This window comes from Entelurus aequoreus, linkage group LG07, assembly GCF_033978785.1.
Source record: "Entelurus aequoreus isolate RoL-2023_Sb linkage group LG07, RoL_Eaeq_v1.1, whole genome shotgun sequence".
Classification (NCBI taxonomy): domain Eukaryota; kingdom Metazoa; phylum Chordata; class Actinopteri; order Syngnathiformes; family Syngnathidae; genus Entelurus; species Entelurus aequoreus.
In genome coordinates this window covers 37,043,947-37,060,516 of record NC_084737.1, presented here as the reverse complement: position 1 = coordinate 37,060,516, position 16,570 = coordinate 37,043,947, and the positions used below count along the sequence as shown (strand labels likewise).

The following is a 16,570-nucleotide window of genomic DNA, read 5'->3' as shown; positions in this document are numbered from 1 at the left end:
TGGGGATAATGATATCATTTTCAAGATGATAATGCATCTTGTCATAGAGCAACAACTGAAGCCTTTCCTTGAAGAAATAAACATACTGTCAATATCATAGCCTGCAAATAGTCTGGATCTCAATCCAGTTTAAAATCTGTGGTAGAAATTGAAGAAAATGGTCCATGAAAAGACTCCAAACTACAAAGCTGATCTGATAACAGCAAGCAGAGAAAGTTGCAGCAAGAGTACTGCTTGTCACTCGTTAAGTCCATGCATAGAAGACTGCAAGCTGTTATAAAAGCCAGAGAAGGTGCAATTAAGTACTAGTCGTGTCGTGTTGTAATTTTTGTTTGTTTGTTTTTTATGATTCCATCATTTGTTTGCTCAGAATTGAGTGAATCTATATGTTGTTCACACTGTTTGATCTAAAATTGAAACTAACTGACCACCACAATTTATATTCTTGATTTATTTTAGTGTTTCTTAAAGCTGGAAAGTTGGCATTTGAAATGACTATAGTTGTGTGTCATGTCTATTATCTGCTTTTTTTTCTACAAAATTAAACAACTAAATGAAAATCCTTCAAGACTGGTGATACCATAATATTTTCCAGGGGTTGTATATCAGTTTTGAAGTAATCATTGAGGGTAACAAATACATGCAAGTGATTAATCAAAATAATAGTTTTATATGACTTTATCCAAATGGTCTCTGCTGGGAAATGAGCTCAAGTTCTGTCGATGACGTCACACCAACAGTGGGTTCTTTAAGTGGGTGCCTAGAGGGCGCTAACTTAATATTCTATCAGAACAACAACAACATTTTAGTTGCTTCTCTTGGACTACTTTTGTGTATATAGACGAGTTCCGGGAATGTATGTGTGTACAAAACAGTTGTGAGTGACAGCCATTAATGCCAGACTATTTCCACGGGCCGACAAACAATTTTTATTCGATATAATTAGACATTGTAAAAAAATATAGATTTTTTTTATTTTTATTTGTTGATAGATTTGAATTCAAGGAAAGTTGAAAACTGTCACTTTGACATGTTTATTAAACACCTTTAAAATCATGTTCATGTTAACAAAAAAACTATCTGAACCAACATTTATTCATATTAATATGGACCTATTACTACTTTTGTGTTAATATTGTGCTATTTTAGATGCAAGCGATTTGGTGAATACAAAACTCTTTATGGAAATACTTTATGTCGGTCAAGTATTCCGTCATGTTTTTATCTATACTCAAATTTTCCATCAAGAAGACAATGTGCTGATCAGTGCCTTCCATATTGACTTGTTTGGTTCTACAGTCTGTCACTACCGCATCAACTGGCCGTTTGTGCACGTGTGACGGAAATGTGTTGCCAGAGACGTTTCAGGGATTTTCAGTCATTCTGTTCTGGGTCAGTGGCGTTTAAAAGTTTTAAACAAATTAATAATTATGATGGATTTATCTGCATTTTAAGCAACTTCCCACGTGGATCATTAAAGTTAGTCTAAGTCCCTCCTGCTCCGGTCCGGCTGCGCCAAACAATAATATAAATCCATTTAATAAAGTCAGATATAAATAAGGCAACAAGAGAAGTATCCCACACTTCTCTTTTGTAAAATAAATCTGTACAGCAAATATGGGCATCTACATCAACAATATGATTTCCCTGAGTGGCTGGATAGGACAAAAAAAATAAAAGGGGACGGCGTGGCGAAGTTGGGAGAGTGGCCGTGCCAGCAATCTGAGGGTTGCTGGTTCAATCCCCACCTTCTACCATCCTAGTCACGTCCGTTGTGTCCTTGAGCAAGACACTTCACCCTTGCTCCTGATGGGACTGGTTAGCGCCGTGCATGGCAGCTCCCGCCATCAGTGTGTGAATGTGTGAATGTGTGAATGGGTGAATGTGGAAAATAGTGTCAAAGCGCTTTGAGTTCCTTAAAAAGGTAGAAAAGCGCTATACAAGTACAACCCATTTTACCATTTTTTTTTTTTTAAAGTGTGTCTATGTCTAATTAATCCAATCATTTTGACAGGCCAACTGACTGTACATTATAGCTTTTTCCTGTATCTTGTCAGTAAACATCCTCCCTGTGTCCATCAATATCATGATGCACATTAGAGTGCAGACAGTCCATTCTCAGACATGTGTGTTTATTCTAATTCCCCCCTCAATTATTGATAGTTTACTATGTATTTACTTGAATCTATCATTCATTTCCATTTTTATGGACAGACATCTCTACAGAGACTTTGTAACGATGGCAGCTCTGACATCAAAGAACATTGTGTCATGACAAGCTTTCAAGAAACGAGATGCTCTTTAAAAATAGCACAAAGGTATACAACCACAGTTTTAGGGGAAAAAAACATTCTTTGAAGAATCTCATTACTGAAGCCTTGATGTATTTATTTTTCCTAAAAAGCCACATAGTCCAGTCCACTGTCTTAGAAAACCACAGAATTAAACATGCACTAAAATAGGAAGAACGTACATAAGGTCCTGAAGGGGGCCACAATGAGCCAGTGATGAATCCTCTTCAGCACATCAGGCCCAGCTGCATCCTCAGGGGAAAACTAAGTCCATTTTACATCATTATGAACGCTCTACAACAAGACGTGAAAGTTTCCAAGGTGTCTCGGGATCAGGGGAGCATGCAACAACAGAATCTTACAGTGTCATCTCAAAAGATCAGAGGATTACACACTCGGGGGCTCAGCCGGCCGCCTTGTCACTAAAGGAAAGCATTCAGAGGTGAAGAGTCAGCGTATGGAGGAGGGCCCAGCCTTTGTTTAGTCCTTCCTAATATGTTGCCTAATCGTAATGTGTTTACAAAGTAAGAAGAGAGTGTGTTGTACGTCAGCAGAGATGATGCGTCGTGTAGGGGACTGCTTCACATGACCTACTTCCTGTTCTGACACCGAGGATTATCAGATACTCTACGCTACCACAGAAAGGTTAAGACTACTGACACACTAGTTGTTCTGTCTTGTCCACTTAAACAGGAGGAAAAAAAACAGGTGCAGGCTGGCAAGCTAAATGTGGAAAAAAAGGAGATAAAACCCAACTCTGCTGTTATATCCTCTGGCCGTTCCCAGTGACGTCATACATTAGAGGAGATTAAGATAGCAACAGATGTACTTCAACTAGCTGCCTTTGGCTGCCATTGTACATGATTTCATTTATGAGCATCAAAATTAAACTGCATGCACGCCCTCTCTCTCAGGGGGCTTATACACAAGATAGTTCATGCAGCTTTACAATCATCTGACCAAAAAAGTCACAGCCTGGAGCGCTGCAGGGTGAAGACTGAAATGGGGAGACAGCCTCTGAGAATAAACTCAGTTTAGTGAAAATATAAACTGTCGCCACAGAAATGAATGTATTTTAGCATCAGTTTATCTTATAGAGGAAGTGCACTTTTTTGGAATTTTGCCTATCATTCATAATCCTTATGTGAGACAAGAACACATACAAATTTCTTTTTTTTTTTAATCATTTGTAATATACGGCAAGTACGAGGTGGCTAACAACGCAATTAATGGGATTCGCTCAATTCCGCCTATAAAGTGCTCTAAAAAACCTCCACAGACATTTTATATGCACACTAAGTATATGTGTTATGTAGTATCTGGCACATTCATAATAAGATATAATATTCACCTATTTTCTTACACATTTTAAGTATACGGCGGCGCATTCAGTTAACAGATGCAACACAACGTTGGCTATTTATTTCAACAGTAACAACAACTACTACTAATCATGGCGGACTTCATGAGCCCAAACAACGACTATATACTTGGGACAACTGATGTTCCAAAAACTTGTATTATCTAGCCTGAATATATGGAGGGTGATCGACAACTTGTAGAAGCTGAGTGATGAGTAGATCCAGCAAGTATTGCTCTGCTGAACAAGAAATGCAAACTATGAAAATAATAAAACAATCTGTCTGCTCTCGCTAGGATGCCGACTGATTGTATGTTCATACTTTATTTTAGATAAAGAATTGATCAGAATCTTTACGCAGGTAAAACAAAACAAAAAAAAGGTGGGCACAAACGAGCGTCATTTTGTGTCTTTCTTGCAATCTCCTAGCTCCAAAGTTGACCAACTTCTCGGTTTATGAACACAACCTTCCACTATATAAGTGAGAGACATGATTTATAATCTAGAATAAACTTTCACCAACTCGGAGGCGATGCAGCAGCTCACCGGCTCAGTATGGCAATATAACTGCATAAACTAGTTACCTCTCTATGATCAAAGCGCCGCTAAAAGTAGTTTAGAACTTATAGCAGTGGTGTGCCGTCAGGGCCAGCAAGGCCTTCTCTGCTGGCCTAACATAACCAGAAATCATGATCAGAATTAAAGATAAAAGTATTTTTTTATTTACTTTCCCTAAATATCTAAAAGTATTCATATTCTCTTCATGTCATATTATGCTCCTTCCAGCGCTGTTGTTTTTAGGTTATAGAGTTTTTATACAATCAGAATTCAGCTAGCTTATGTTGCCATGCTGTACCAAATCTGCCCGGGACATTCAGAATCCACAACGTCTGTGCACTGTAAGTGAACGGGCACATACAGTTGATAGATAATTGCGATAGCCAATCATTACACGAGTTGTTTTGAGTAAGGCGTTTTGAGTAAGGCCTTCTAGCTGGCCGAAGGCAGATATATATTGTGATGTTATGAGCTACGTAACATAAGAACTCCATTACCCAGCACGCCACAGTAGTGAAGAGCATGCGCATTAGCCCCGTTTAGGTTTTTGAATGTAGACATGCCGGCAGCTGGATGTTATTGACGAGCACGCTGTGGAGTAAACTTTAAGAAGTCAGCCAACACGCCTCGTCTGCATCTTTTATGATTAGACAAGACAACACATATATTTGCAAGGCCATTTTCAAAAAGGATATTTAAAGAGAAACTACATCTTGTGAGACCATGTCGGCCAACCCCGGAAGCTAGCTCAGCTGTCCCGGCGATGAAATGGGAAAATGCCCGCCACACAACGAGCAGCACCACTGGCTTATACGGCGTCGAATGGGTGCTACAAATTGTAAGTTCAAATATTAGATTTCTTTATTTTTTCACGTTTAATGTTTTTTGTCATTTTAATTTTTAAGTTTGACAATTTTAATTGCTGATGCGGGTTTATTGATTTTTAAATGAGCCAGAAAATAACCCGGTTTGTACACTGTTGAGGGCGTAAATGTGTTTCTGTATCGTATTTCTCCAGCAATGGTCATGTGGGGACATAAATTATGGTATTTTGAGAGGTAATCATTGAAGTCGGACATCACTGAAGGGCTAGGTGGGAAACGCACGGCCCGCCACTGACTTGTAGTAACCGTATTGCTAATACTTGATTACTATACAGGGTACAACATGTAAATGGAATATTGTTGGTGGGGTTTGGATGTTTTTAGAGGACTTTATAGGCACAACAAAAAAGTAGATGACTCCCATTAGCTACATTGTTAGCCACTTTGTACTTGACGTATATTGCAAATAAAAATGCATAAAAAAAAGAAAAACATGTGTTCTTGTCTCATAGAGATTGTAAATGATTCTGAAAAAAATTCTGAAAAAAGTGCCGTTCCCCTTTAATATCTTAATTTTGTATATGATGAGTCTATCTCAGCTTCTTTTTGTTGGCACAATGTGTGGTGATGTACACATGAAGGCTGTAGGTTACAACATTTACTAGTAGAATGAGCACTGTTTATAGAAGAGTATTTCTAATTTACATTTTTGAAAACTTGGTTGCTTGTGTTTGTTTGCATGATGTTGAGACATATTCAAATTAGGGGTCACATTATGATTCCAATCTACACTCAACACACTTCCTTGTGGTCTCCATCCTCGTAAGCCACATTGCAGTTATTGTCGAAAAGTATTCAGACCCCTTAAAATGTTTCAGTCTTTCTTTCATTGCAGCCATTTGCTAATATCAAAAACAGTTAATTTTATTTCTCATTAATGTACACTCAGCACCCCATCTTGACAGAAAAAAACAAATGTAGACATTTTTGCAAATTTATTAAAAATCAAAAAAATCAAAAATCAAATGTGCATAAGTATTCAGACCAGTTGCTCAATATTTTGTTGATGCACCTTTAGCGGCAATCACAACCTCAAGTATTTTTGAATACGATGCCACAAGCTTGGCACACCTATCTTTGGACAGTTGCATAAATAACCACCCAGTTTATAGCAAAACGCATTGATTTTAATTGTGGTCATTTTTGGCCCCACTCGTGGAAGAGTGTAAGTATTGGTAGGTTGTGCATCCAAGGGTTAAAAAGACTGAAAACAAAGTTTCGTTTACTTGTGCAATGACAATAAAGACCTATCTGATCTGATCTGATCTCTGACTTGAGGCTGTGATTTCACTTTTTTGCATTCAGCTCAGCAATGTCACCGCCGCACCGCAGCATATGTACATGATTTTTTTTCCCCCTAAGGCAGTAGTACATTTTTTAATGATTTAGTACCGCAGTATTTTATTAGTAGCAATGTAATGTACAACCCTAGTCCCACTCGTACACAACAAACCGGGCAGCAATGAAGTTAACGGCTAAGATCTTTTTTTTTTTAAATCATTCATCATGCTCCGGTTGATGAGTAAAAGAAGAACTACACGGAGAAGAAGCCGCCATCTATGACTGTTGTCTCTTGTGCATTTTTTGAAAGTATGGAACACTGTTTTCGCATTCGCAAGCTTTTCGTAAGTATTTTAGACTAATGTTAGCTAGCGTGGCTAGCTGGCTAACGTTATAAACTAACGTTACAAACTAACGTGTAATATATTATATAACGTATGTAGAAATTGGGAAATCTTCTCTGGCTTTACCTGAGCGAGTCGGCATCTGAAATCCCCTCACTTTGAAGAGTTAGATTCATATGCCAAGCCCTCGTTATGTCCACTACCCCTACATGCATTGGAACACCACTATCCTGACGGGAACGTGCAAAATGTAGGGATAGGGCTGAAAAAGTAGAGCGATAGCTGTATTGGCCTTGGCCCTTTGTCTTATTATTTCCAAGATTTCGAGGGCCACATAAAATATTGTGGCGGGCCAGATGTGACACCCAAGTCTTGAGTTTACACCTGTGGTCTGCATAATATGTAATGATAATGCTTTGGTCAAAATTTAGCTAAAACGTTGCTTTACAGACCATCTGAAAGCCACTTTCTGGGAGTCTCTTAAAAACAAGTAATTTATGGGGCGGTCATTTTAGATGCAAATGAACCCCTCCACGCTTCGGCCCCCGCAGCTGACTGAGGCTGCTTCTCAGCCCCATCAGACATTCGAGGCACGCTTCTTGCAGGGTAATGAAAAAATAAATAAATCAGAATTATAAGCTACTTTTTGTTATTGAAAATAGGGCTGCAGCCATCAATTATTTTAGTAACTGCTTAGTTTGTTCGATTAATCGCTTAGTCGGGGAAATAGTTTAAATGAATAACGATTGTGCTTGCCAAAACACTTAATCTTTTGTTCTAATAAATGCAAGTCATCAACATTGAAATTGCACTTTTTGTGTGCATTATTAAACTAAAATAGAAATACCCACTGTCTGAGATTAATCGATTAATTATTGCAGCCCTAATTTGAAATATCAACAGCAGAAGACTTAGCATCCAAACGTACATGTAAGAGCCAGAGTCTGACCAGAGAAGATATCAAGGAAAAAGCAACTTCAGGGCTCGAAATCAAAGTGTCTCAAAGGTTTGTACAAATTGGTACCTTAACTTAAGAGTTCCCCCGACTTATGAGTGTGTTGATATAAGAGCTGTCTCACGACTAATTGTTATGCTTTAAGTTGCAAGCTAAAATTTGAGTTAGAAGCATCCCTGCCATTAGTTGGCACAGCAAATGCCACAATGAACCCTGTAAGATCCGACCAAAACATTTGTTCTTACCCGCTAGCATTAGCTTAAAGCTAGATATTGACATAACTTTGTTTTCCAACTACGGAAATTAAGTAAGTGAGTGTGAAGGACAGTGCTGAGAAGAAGAAGTAGATGATATGCATTGACTTAAAGAAATAAATCATCAAAAACATAACTAAGCGAGTGACCAACTTTACAAAGCAATTCAGAATGACACTAACACCAGCCAACAATGTTAAAATAATATCTAAATAGCTAACATTTATCTATGAAAACATGGAAAAGCTGCTGATGGTGTATTTGACGGAGAAGTGGCTACACTCTCCAAGGTAAATGCTGTACAATATTATTCAATTATTTCATAAAACTACTATAGTAGTTGTGCATAGTACATTTTATTGTATTGTTTGTATACAATATGTTTTATCTAAAAGGTTGTTTTTCTTTTTAAAATGAGTGTTTAAAGTGTTTATTTTGTTGGGGGGGAGGGGGGGGGGGGGGGCAAACACCAATTAAATTAATTTATTTTTGTTTGAATGGGAGATGTTGATTTCAGATACCAGTGTTTAGAGTTAAGAGCTCTGTCACAGAACCAATTAAGCTTGTAAGTTGAGGGAGTACTGTATTTGCTTTATTTTATCACCATTCTATGGCATAAAGCTATAATGCAGGCTACATGTTTTTATAATGTCTGTTTCCCTAATTGAAATTACTATGTACATCACTGTAAAAATATAGTATTATACATAGCATGTTTATCTTTGAACAATAGGTTCCATAGTTAAGCTACAATGTCACTAATGCATCATAACAAACAAGGTTAAAAAAAAGGCTTTGCTTGATTGGGCTTGTGTGCTGTAACTGGCCCCCCATAGGGCAATAAAATATACCGGTAAATGAACTGTCATTTTAATCAATGTGTTTAAAATACATGGGCGCCGGATAGTCTGCTTATGTCAGTGGAAGTGTTAAGTGGAATTGAGGAGAGGCATTATGTTGTAGCTGAAAAAGGGCAAAGGTGGAACGGTAAGAATGGCTGTTTTAAAGACACTCGGGATTCAGTAGCAAGCTTAAGTAATTCAACTGCTTGATTGAAAGAGGGCTTAAATAAAAGGCGCTGTATATAAAGAGATGCAACGAGGATGATGAGGAGCATAAATGTGGACTTACAAGGTACACCTCGGAGGTAAAGGTTCTCTCGGATGACCTGCTGAAGTTGGCTGTCCACTGAGCCGGGCGTGAAGCACTTACTGAGATACAACCTGAGATCCGTGCACAATGTGGCGCCTGAGGGAAGGGCACAGAAAACAAGCATGAAAAGGAGAGGAGGCAGCACAAAAAGGCACACAAAGAATAAGCACATAACAAGAGTGATGATTTGCATGTTTGCAAAAGGATTTATTTGCATCTCATCAAATTTTTGGACAGATGAGGCGGGAATGAATTCCAATCTTTAACCTCCCCTGTGTTGATTTATCAATTTACTGGCTACAATTTGATATTCACATATGCCAATCTCTCGCTATCAACTCGCATCACACCTGAGTATCGCATGCATTTTTTCTCAGCTCCCTCATGCATACAAAACAATCTCCTGATGTTAATTGCTCCAGACTTAACAAGTGAGGTTTTCTGCCGGAGAGGTAGAGCCAATCACCTGGGCTGGCTTTCATCTTTCTGATCTCTTAATATCATCTCAAGTGCTTTACAGGCTCTGTTGACAGGCCACTTGCTGTTATTGATCGACTGAGCACATCACTGGCCTGCCACTCTGACAGACGACCATTCAACGATTCCCCTGTAGGCTATGCCGTCTGCTCGCAAAGGTGGCAGACTCAATGCTCTGGGCTATTAAAAGAAATGTAAGAGTGGTATAGGTTTAGTCGTCGAGAAAGTCATCTGCATACTGTACTGTATATACATACGTGCAGTGGCTGCATATGGCAGTCGTGTTAAAAAGGTGAATGCACTTGTGCTTGTTTGTTGCCTATTTAAGAGGTAGCTGAACACCTGATTTGGGGTAGCTCACTAATTAATATTTTCTTAAACTCTTGGTATTCTTATAACTGTTCAATTGAAACAAAATGGGACTGATCTACGAAGATCCAAATCACCACAAGCTAAACAACATGTGCAAACTATAAAATTGTGTGTAAGATTAGTGGGCGTGTTGTGGGCAGTGATGTGCGGTCACTAGAGGCAGGGGAGGCGGGGCCTCACCTGCCATCATGGAAAGAAAAAAAATGTAAAAAGAAAAAAAATTAATTAAATTGTTATATGTATTCAGTGATTATACTATAAAGTTATTTTCCATTTAACTTCACCAGTTTTAGATTATTTTTATTCAAAATCGCTGAATTTTCACATTTGCCGTCCAAACACTGAGAAGAGACAGTGCGGTGATCAGCAGCCAGTTGAGGCACGTCACTCAGTTGTGCCTCAACATGGATTGCGGACTCGGCTAACTGCTGGCCTGCTGTGCAGTGAAACCGTATTGCTATATGAATTATATTATACATTTCCATAGTTTAGTTAGCTGAGGTATATAATGTACAGTGTATTTTGTCAACAACTGTATGTGTGTAACGTATTTCTTGTGCTGAGCAATCATAAAACTGCTGCGAAGACCCACTGTGGGAGGCTCGCAATAACCCCGCCTCCTTGTGCCGGTTAAAGCACTCCCGCCGTAGAATGCACCCTTGACGGGAGCGCCACACCAAACAAAGCCCACACCCAAACCCTCCATGTGCAAGACAGAATCCACCCAAAAAAGTCACTTAAGAAGCCAAAAAGTGCAAAAACAACAATGCTCACGCCGGAGGAGCCGTGAACAGGGACACAACATTAAGTACACCTGCAGACTGCAGCACGGATTTCATATTTCATTCATTCACAACTCCTCCAACACGAACACCACTGTTCCCGCACTTAAAAGTAAAGGTAAGACCATAATAACGTTTTTTTTATTAAATGTGCTTTTTTGTGTGCTACAGTTTGTATGTGTAAAGTTAAAGTTAAGTTAAACTACCAATGATTGTCACACACACACTAGGTGTGGTGAAATTTGTCCTCTGCATTTGACCCATCCCCTTGTTCACCCCCTGGGAGGTGAGGGGAGCAGTGGGCAGCAGCGGCGCCACGGCCGGTAATAATTTTTGGTGATTTAACCCCCACTTCCAACCCTTGATGCTGAGTGCCAAGCAGGGAAGAATGCTGGTATGAGCTTTTAAACATAACCCGTTAACTGCTGCCAATCAAATGGTGAATAAGATACTCTTTAGGGTTCATATGTTTGTAAATCTGACTGTGATGAAGTCAGTGCCTCACCAGTCATGAACCTCACCGCACGTCACTGGTTGTGGGTGACCCTCGAAGACGGCGTGTACAATTGATAACAAGTGGTGCAGACCGCCCTATTTCAATGAGGATGTTCCGTGTATACCGGCTGTCACTATATAGACCAGGGGTGTCAAACGTACGGCCCGAGGGCCGGATCAGGCCCGCAAACAGGTTTTATCCGGCCCGCGGGATGAGTTGAAAAAAATTACCCTGAAATTTTTTTATGAAAAAAACAACTGTTCTAAATGTGTCCACTGGATGACACAATAGCAATTATTTGTATCTTTGTAGATGATGCTACATATGTACAAAATAAACCACATGATGTTAGTACATCAGTCGAGGGAAATGATCAAACTACATAAATAACATAATGTAATTTGATTTTGATATCATTTTTTTAATCTTGATATATTGAAAATTACCACCAATGAGTTGCCTGATGAACATGATCACATAATTTATTCAGAAAATATAAATAACGACAAATAAAGTATATATACTACTAACCGCAGCAGGTAATTGTAAAAAAACTAAACAACAACATTATGATTTGTACAATTTCAGAATGTGCTTGTTCTATTTTTAAACAAAGAAAACAATCTGAAGGTTCTTTCCTCTTAAGTTATCGTGCCGGGATTTTACCACTTGGGAGTAGATTTTTATCCATGTGGCCCCCCGATCTAAAATGAGTTTGACACCCCTGATATAGACAATCAATTCCCTCCACATAAATTGCATCTTAAATACCACCTGTGGTGTTTCGTCATGTTATTGACATGCAGCATACAAATATAATATATAGCAACTTTTTATAAGCTATAATGAAGCGTGATCTAGACCAGTGTTTTTTAACCATAGGGTCCATTGTTGGACTGTGAGCGCCCCGTAGACGGTCGCCAAAAAATATCTGTATGGGCCGCAGCGGTACTCGCCTGTAAGTCACTTTTCTACCACTTGTGGCATTAATGACAATCCATCCATCCATCCATTTTCTACGGCTTGTCCCATTTGGGGTCAATATCAAACAAATATAAGAAGTCTGGAGCTAAAGTCATAGAGAAGTTTCTTAACTGGTGAAAAAAGTGGGGAAACTGTATTTTAATTTTATAACCTTTTTCATTAAATCCAATTTTTGTTGACAGTTTATCTAACAAACATACATAATATTATGTTTTATTATTTATTTAGTAAGAATGATTTTATTTTAGCACCGCGTGATTGTATATACATATATTTTTCATCAGTTTTTCATGAGTCCCTTCTTTTACAGTATATTTGATAAGTATTTATTTTCGTAATCAGCCTTACATAAGCCTTGATAATAATCTTTGTGATTAAAACATGCTTTAAAATTATTTTACAATGTTCATCCTGTTAAACTGTGTTGAATTTATTGAATATGAATACAATCAACAATGTGATTACTAATTCAATGTTAATACAGTATTTGAGTGGAAAAGTTGGGCCCTGAGGTCAAAAAGGTAAAGAACTCCTGATCTAGACAACATAAACCTTTTTAGCATGCTAAAAGTGCACTCTGGAAAGCGCTGCAATAATGGGATGGTGCGTCTGGAATGATCCAACCACAAGAAAATGCATATTGCAAGAAGTTTTTAATAACATATTTCCCATATGACAAAACAAACTGCATTTTAAAAAAAGCAGACACCAAAACGAATCAATTGAATTTGTTTTAAAAAAAAACCTTTAATCATCCAGCAGCTATAAAATTATAAAATGATATTGCTAAATAGACGATATGTCTAATATTTTCATTTGGCAACTCAAACATGCTGACATGCACACACACAGACACACACACACCAAGTTATCTTCTCTTAATTGTTTGTCTTTGCAGTGCTTTTGCCTCCTTTCTCACAGTCACTTGTGCGTAACCATGTGCATGCACATTTTAAACATGCTAAATAGAGAAGCACAGTTTTAGCCTTGATAAATCACACTGTGATTTAGGACAGACACGCTAAATGGATTGCGCTCTCTATTTTGCACATTGTTCTCTGCGCACGAGTTTAAATCAGCTCTGTGTGCACTATCAAGTTAGGACTTGTTTTAATACACGCAAACCTTTGTTATTTAACAAATACAAATACAAATCACCACATAAACATATGCATAAACACACCACCTCACTGTGAGTGGAGATCAGCTTTGTAAATGAAGTACAATTCAAAAGTTACCAGTCATATAAATAAATCACAAATTATATTTTCTTTTTGTCTAAGTAGCTTTAAAAGTGATGAAAGTTGGAGACCCCTGATGTAAAGTGTAGTGTCTTACTCAAAGTAAAATACAGTATTTCTTATTTAGCCGGAATTCAGGTTCATCGTTAGAAAGTTCCATTATCTGTATACTGTAAATAAAATGTGTGCATATATACACCAGTTTATCATAAAGAATGGCATTAATAAGCTATAAAATATGTCTATTTGAAATGTATTATAGCAATTACTGCTTTACTAATTATCATTGTTTGTGCGTAAAAAAGATGGGTTGAATGCTCATCAAGCAATGACCTACACCCCTACCCCTGGGTAGCATATTCACCACCCAATAAAACAAAATATAGTGCAGCATTTCAACATTATACATCCCCACCGCCCTCTTTTTATTATTACAGAGTAACCTTTTTTAATTCCTGCCAACATCAAGGATTTACTCAAGCAAATAGTTATGGGTTTTTCGCTATGAACTGATCTACTTTATCACTGCGTGCATATTTATGTGGTTGGATGGTGCAGAAGGGTGACACCTGGGGATGTTAAGACGGATGCTACACCAATATTCCGAATGAGAGCGCTCCATTACCGAACAATGGCTCAATTAGTATTAAGATGTGGTCTTAATGCTGCCATGAAGTGGAAAATGTTGTTGGTAAAACTCATACTGGTCATTATTTCAAGGCGTGAACATCAGGAGATGACATGGTAGGAAGAGGAGGTGTTGTACTGCGACTGGGTGCATCAGCTCATCAATCACTGTCAAGGTAACATGCATTCACTCTGACGGGGGAGGCTTCTCAAATAATATAGATTCACCAGTGCCAGTGGGACCAGGAGCAAAGGTCCCCACTTACACCACCGTGGCCAAATCAGCTATCAATCAAGAAGGCAAGGCCATGGGGAACCGTGGTCAGGTGACACTCGACTGACATATTACTCTGCTCTGAACCAACCAAGACATCCGTTATCCCTGCCCCGTGTTCTTAACATCAAGGTCCCCCGCCAATTGACGGACAACTATATGGCCACACTCTTGTCATGTGTCATTAGATTCTGATCTCCTCCCCACGCAGCACCCGACAAGATCGCCTTGACATATCCACACTAATCGACGAGTGCAGATCAACATCTGAATGCTACAGCAAGCAGATCTGGTTTGTGAGAGTTGAGGTGGGGGTGGCTGCAGGGGAGCTGTGGCGTGTTTGAGCCACATTGTTGTGGATGATAGATTGGACACCGGAGTGATTGTTTGGGTGTATTAAAGCAAGTGCTATGAAGAAAAACTCAATCAAGAGTAGGAAAGTAAAGGACATTGAAAACAAAGGCTGGATTTACACTGCAGGTTTTTATACCTCATTTCTGATGTATTTACTGTACTATACAGGACATAGGCGCCGATCTACATTTCTGCCAGTGGGTGCTCGGTGTGTGTGTATTAGTGTTGTCCAGATACCAATATTTTGGTACCGGTAATGGTACCAAAAGTATTTCGGTACTTTTCGGTACTTTTCGATACTTTTCTAAATAAAGGGGACCACAAAAAATGTCATTATTGGCTTTATTTTAACAAAAAAATCTTACAATACATAAACATATGTTTATTATTGCAATTTAGTCCTTAAATAAAATACTGAACATACTAGACAACTTGTCTTTTAGTAGTCATACGCAAATACGGTGTTAGCTTTCACTGTTATGCTGATGACACCCAACTCTACATGCCCCTAAAGCTGACCAACACGCCGGATTGTAGTCAGCTGGAGGCGTGTCTTAATGAAATTAAACAATGGATGTCTGCTAACTTTTTGCAACTCAACGCTAAGAAAACGGAAATGCTGATTATCGGTCCTGCTAGACACCGACATCTATTTAATAATACCACCTTAACATTTGACAACCAAACAATTACACAAGGCGACTCGGTAAAGAATTTGGGTATTATCTTCGACCCAACTCTCTCGTTTGAGTCACACATTAAGAGTGTTACTAAAACGGCCTTCTTTCATCTCCGTAATATTGCTAAAATTCATTCCATCTTGTCCACTAGCGACGCTGAGATCATTATCCATGTGTTCGTTACGTCTCGTCTCGATTACTGTAACGTATTATTTTCGGGTCTCCCTATGTCTAGCATTAAAAGATTACAGTTGGTACAAAATGCGGCTGCTAGACTTTTGACAAAAACAAGAAAGTTTGATCATATTACGCCTATACTGGCTCACCTGCACTGGCTTCCTGTGCACTTAAGATGAGACTTTAAGGTTTTACTACTTACGTATAAAATACTACACGGTTTAGCTCCAGCCTATCTCGCCGATTGTATTGTACCATATGTCCCGACAAGAAATCTGCGTTCAAAGAACTCCGGTTTATTAGTGATTCCCAGAGCCAAAAAAAAGTCTGCGGGCTATAGAGCGTTTTCTGTTCGGGCTCCAGTACTCTGGAATGCCCTCCCGGTAAAAGTTAGAGATGCTACCTCAGTAGAAGCATTTAAGTCCCATCTTAAAACTCATTTGTATACTCTAGCCTTTAAATAGACCCCCTTTTTAGACCAGTTGATCTGCTGTTTCTTTTCTTCTCTCCTCTGCTCCCCTCTTCCTTGGAGGGGGGGTTGCACAGGTACGGTGGCCATGGATGAAGTGCTTGCTGTCCAGAGTCGGGACCCCGGGTGTACCGCTAGCCTGTGCATCGGTTGGGTACATCTCTGCGCTGCTGACCCGTCTCCGCTCGGGACGGTTTCCTGCTGGCCCCACTATGGACTGGAGTCTCGCTGATGTGTTGGATCCACTGTGGACTGGACTTTCACAATATTATGTCAGACCCACTCGACATCCATTGCTTTGGGTCTCCCCTAGAGGGGCGGGGGTTACCCACATATGCGGTCCTCTCCAAGGTTTCTCATAGTCATTCACATCGACGTCCCACTGGGGTCAATCAATCAATCAATCAATGTTTATTTATATAGCCCTAAATCACAAGTGTCTCAAAGGGCTGTACAAGCCACAACGACATCCTCGGTACAGAGCCCACATACGGGCAAGGAAAAACTCACCCCAGTGGGACGTCGGTGAATGACTATGAGAAACCTTGGAGAGGACCG

General features: G+C 39.1%; 1 protein-coding gene across 1 annotated transcript in view; it reads right to left on the bottom strand.

Annotated features, from left to right (window-relative positions):
• The window catches only part of LOC133653777 (membrane-associated guanylate kinase, WW and PDZ domain-containing protein 3), a 103,951-nt gene that overhangs the window by 47,709 nt on the left and 39,672 nt on the right, over positions 1-16,570 (bottom strand). Inside the window, exon 3 of the mRNA XM_062053454.1 lies at positions 9,059-9,175. Within this exon, the coding sequence (XP_061909438.1) occupies positions 9,059-9,175 (117 nt within the window). The remainder of the gene's footprint in view (positions 1-9,058; positions 9,176-16,570) is intronic.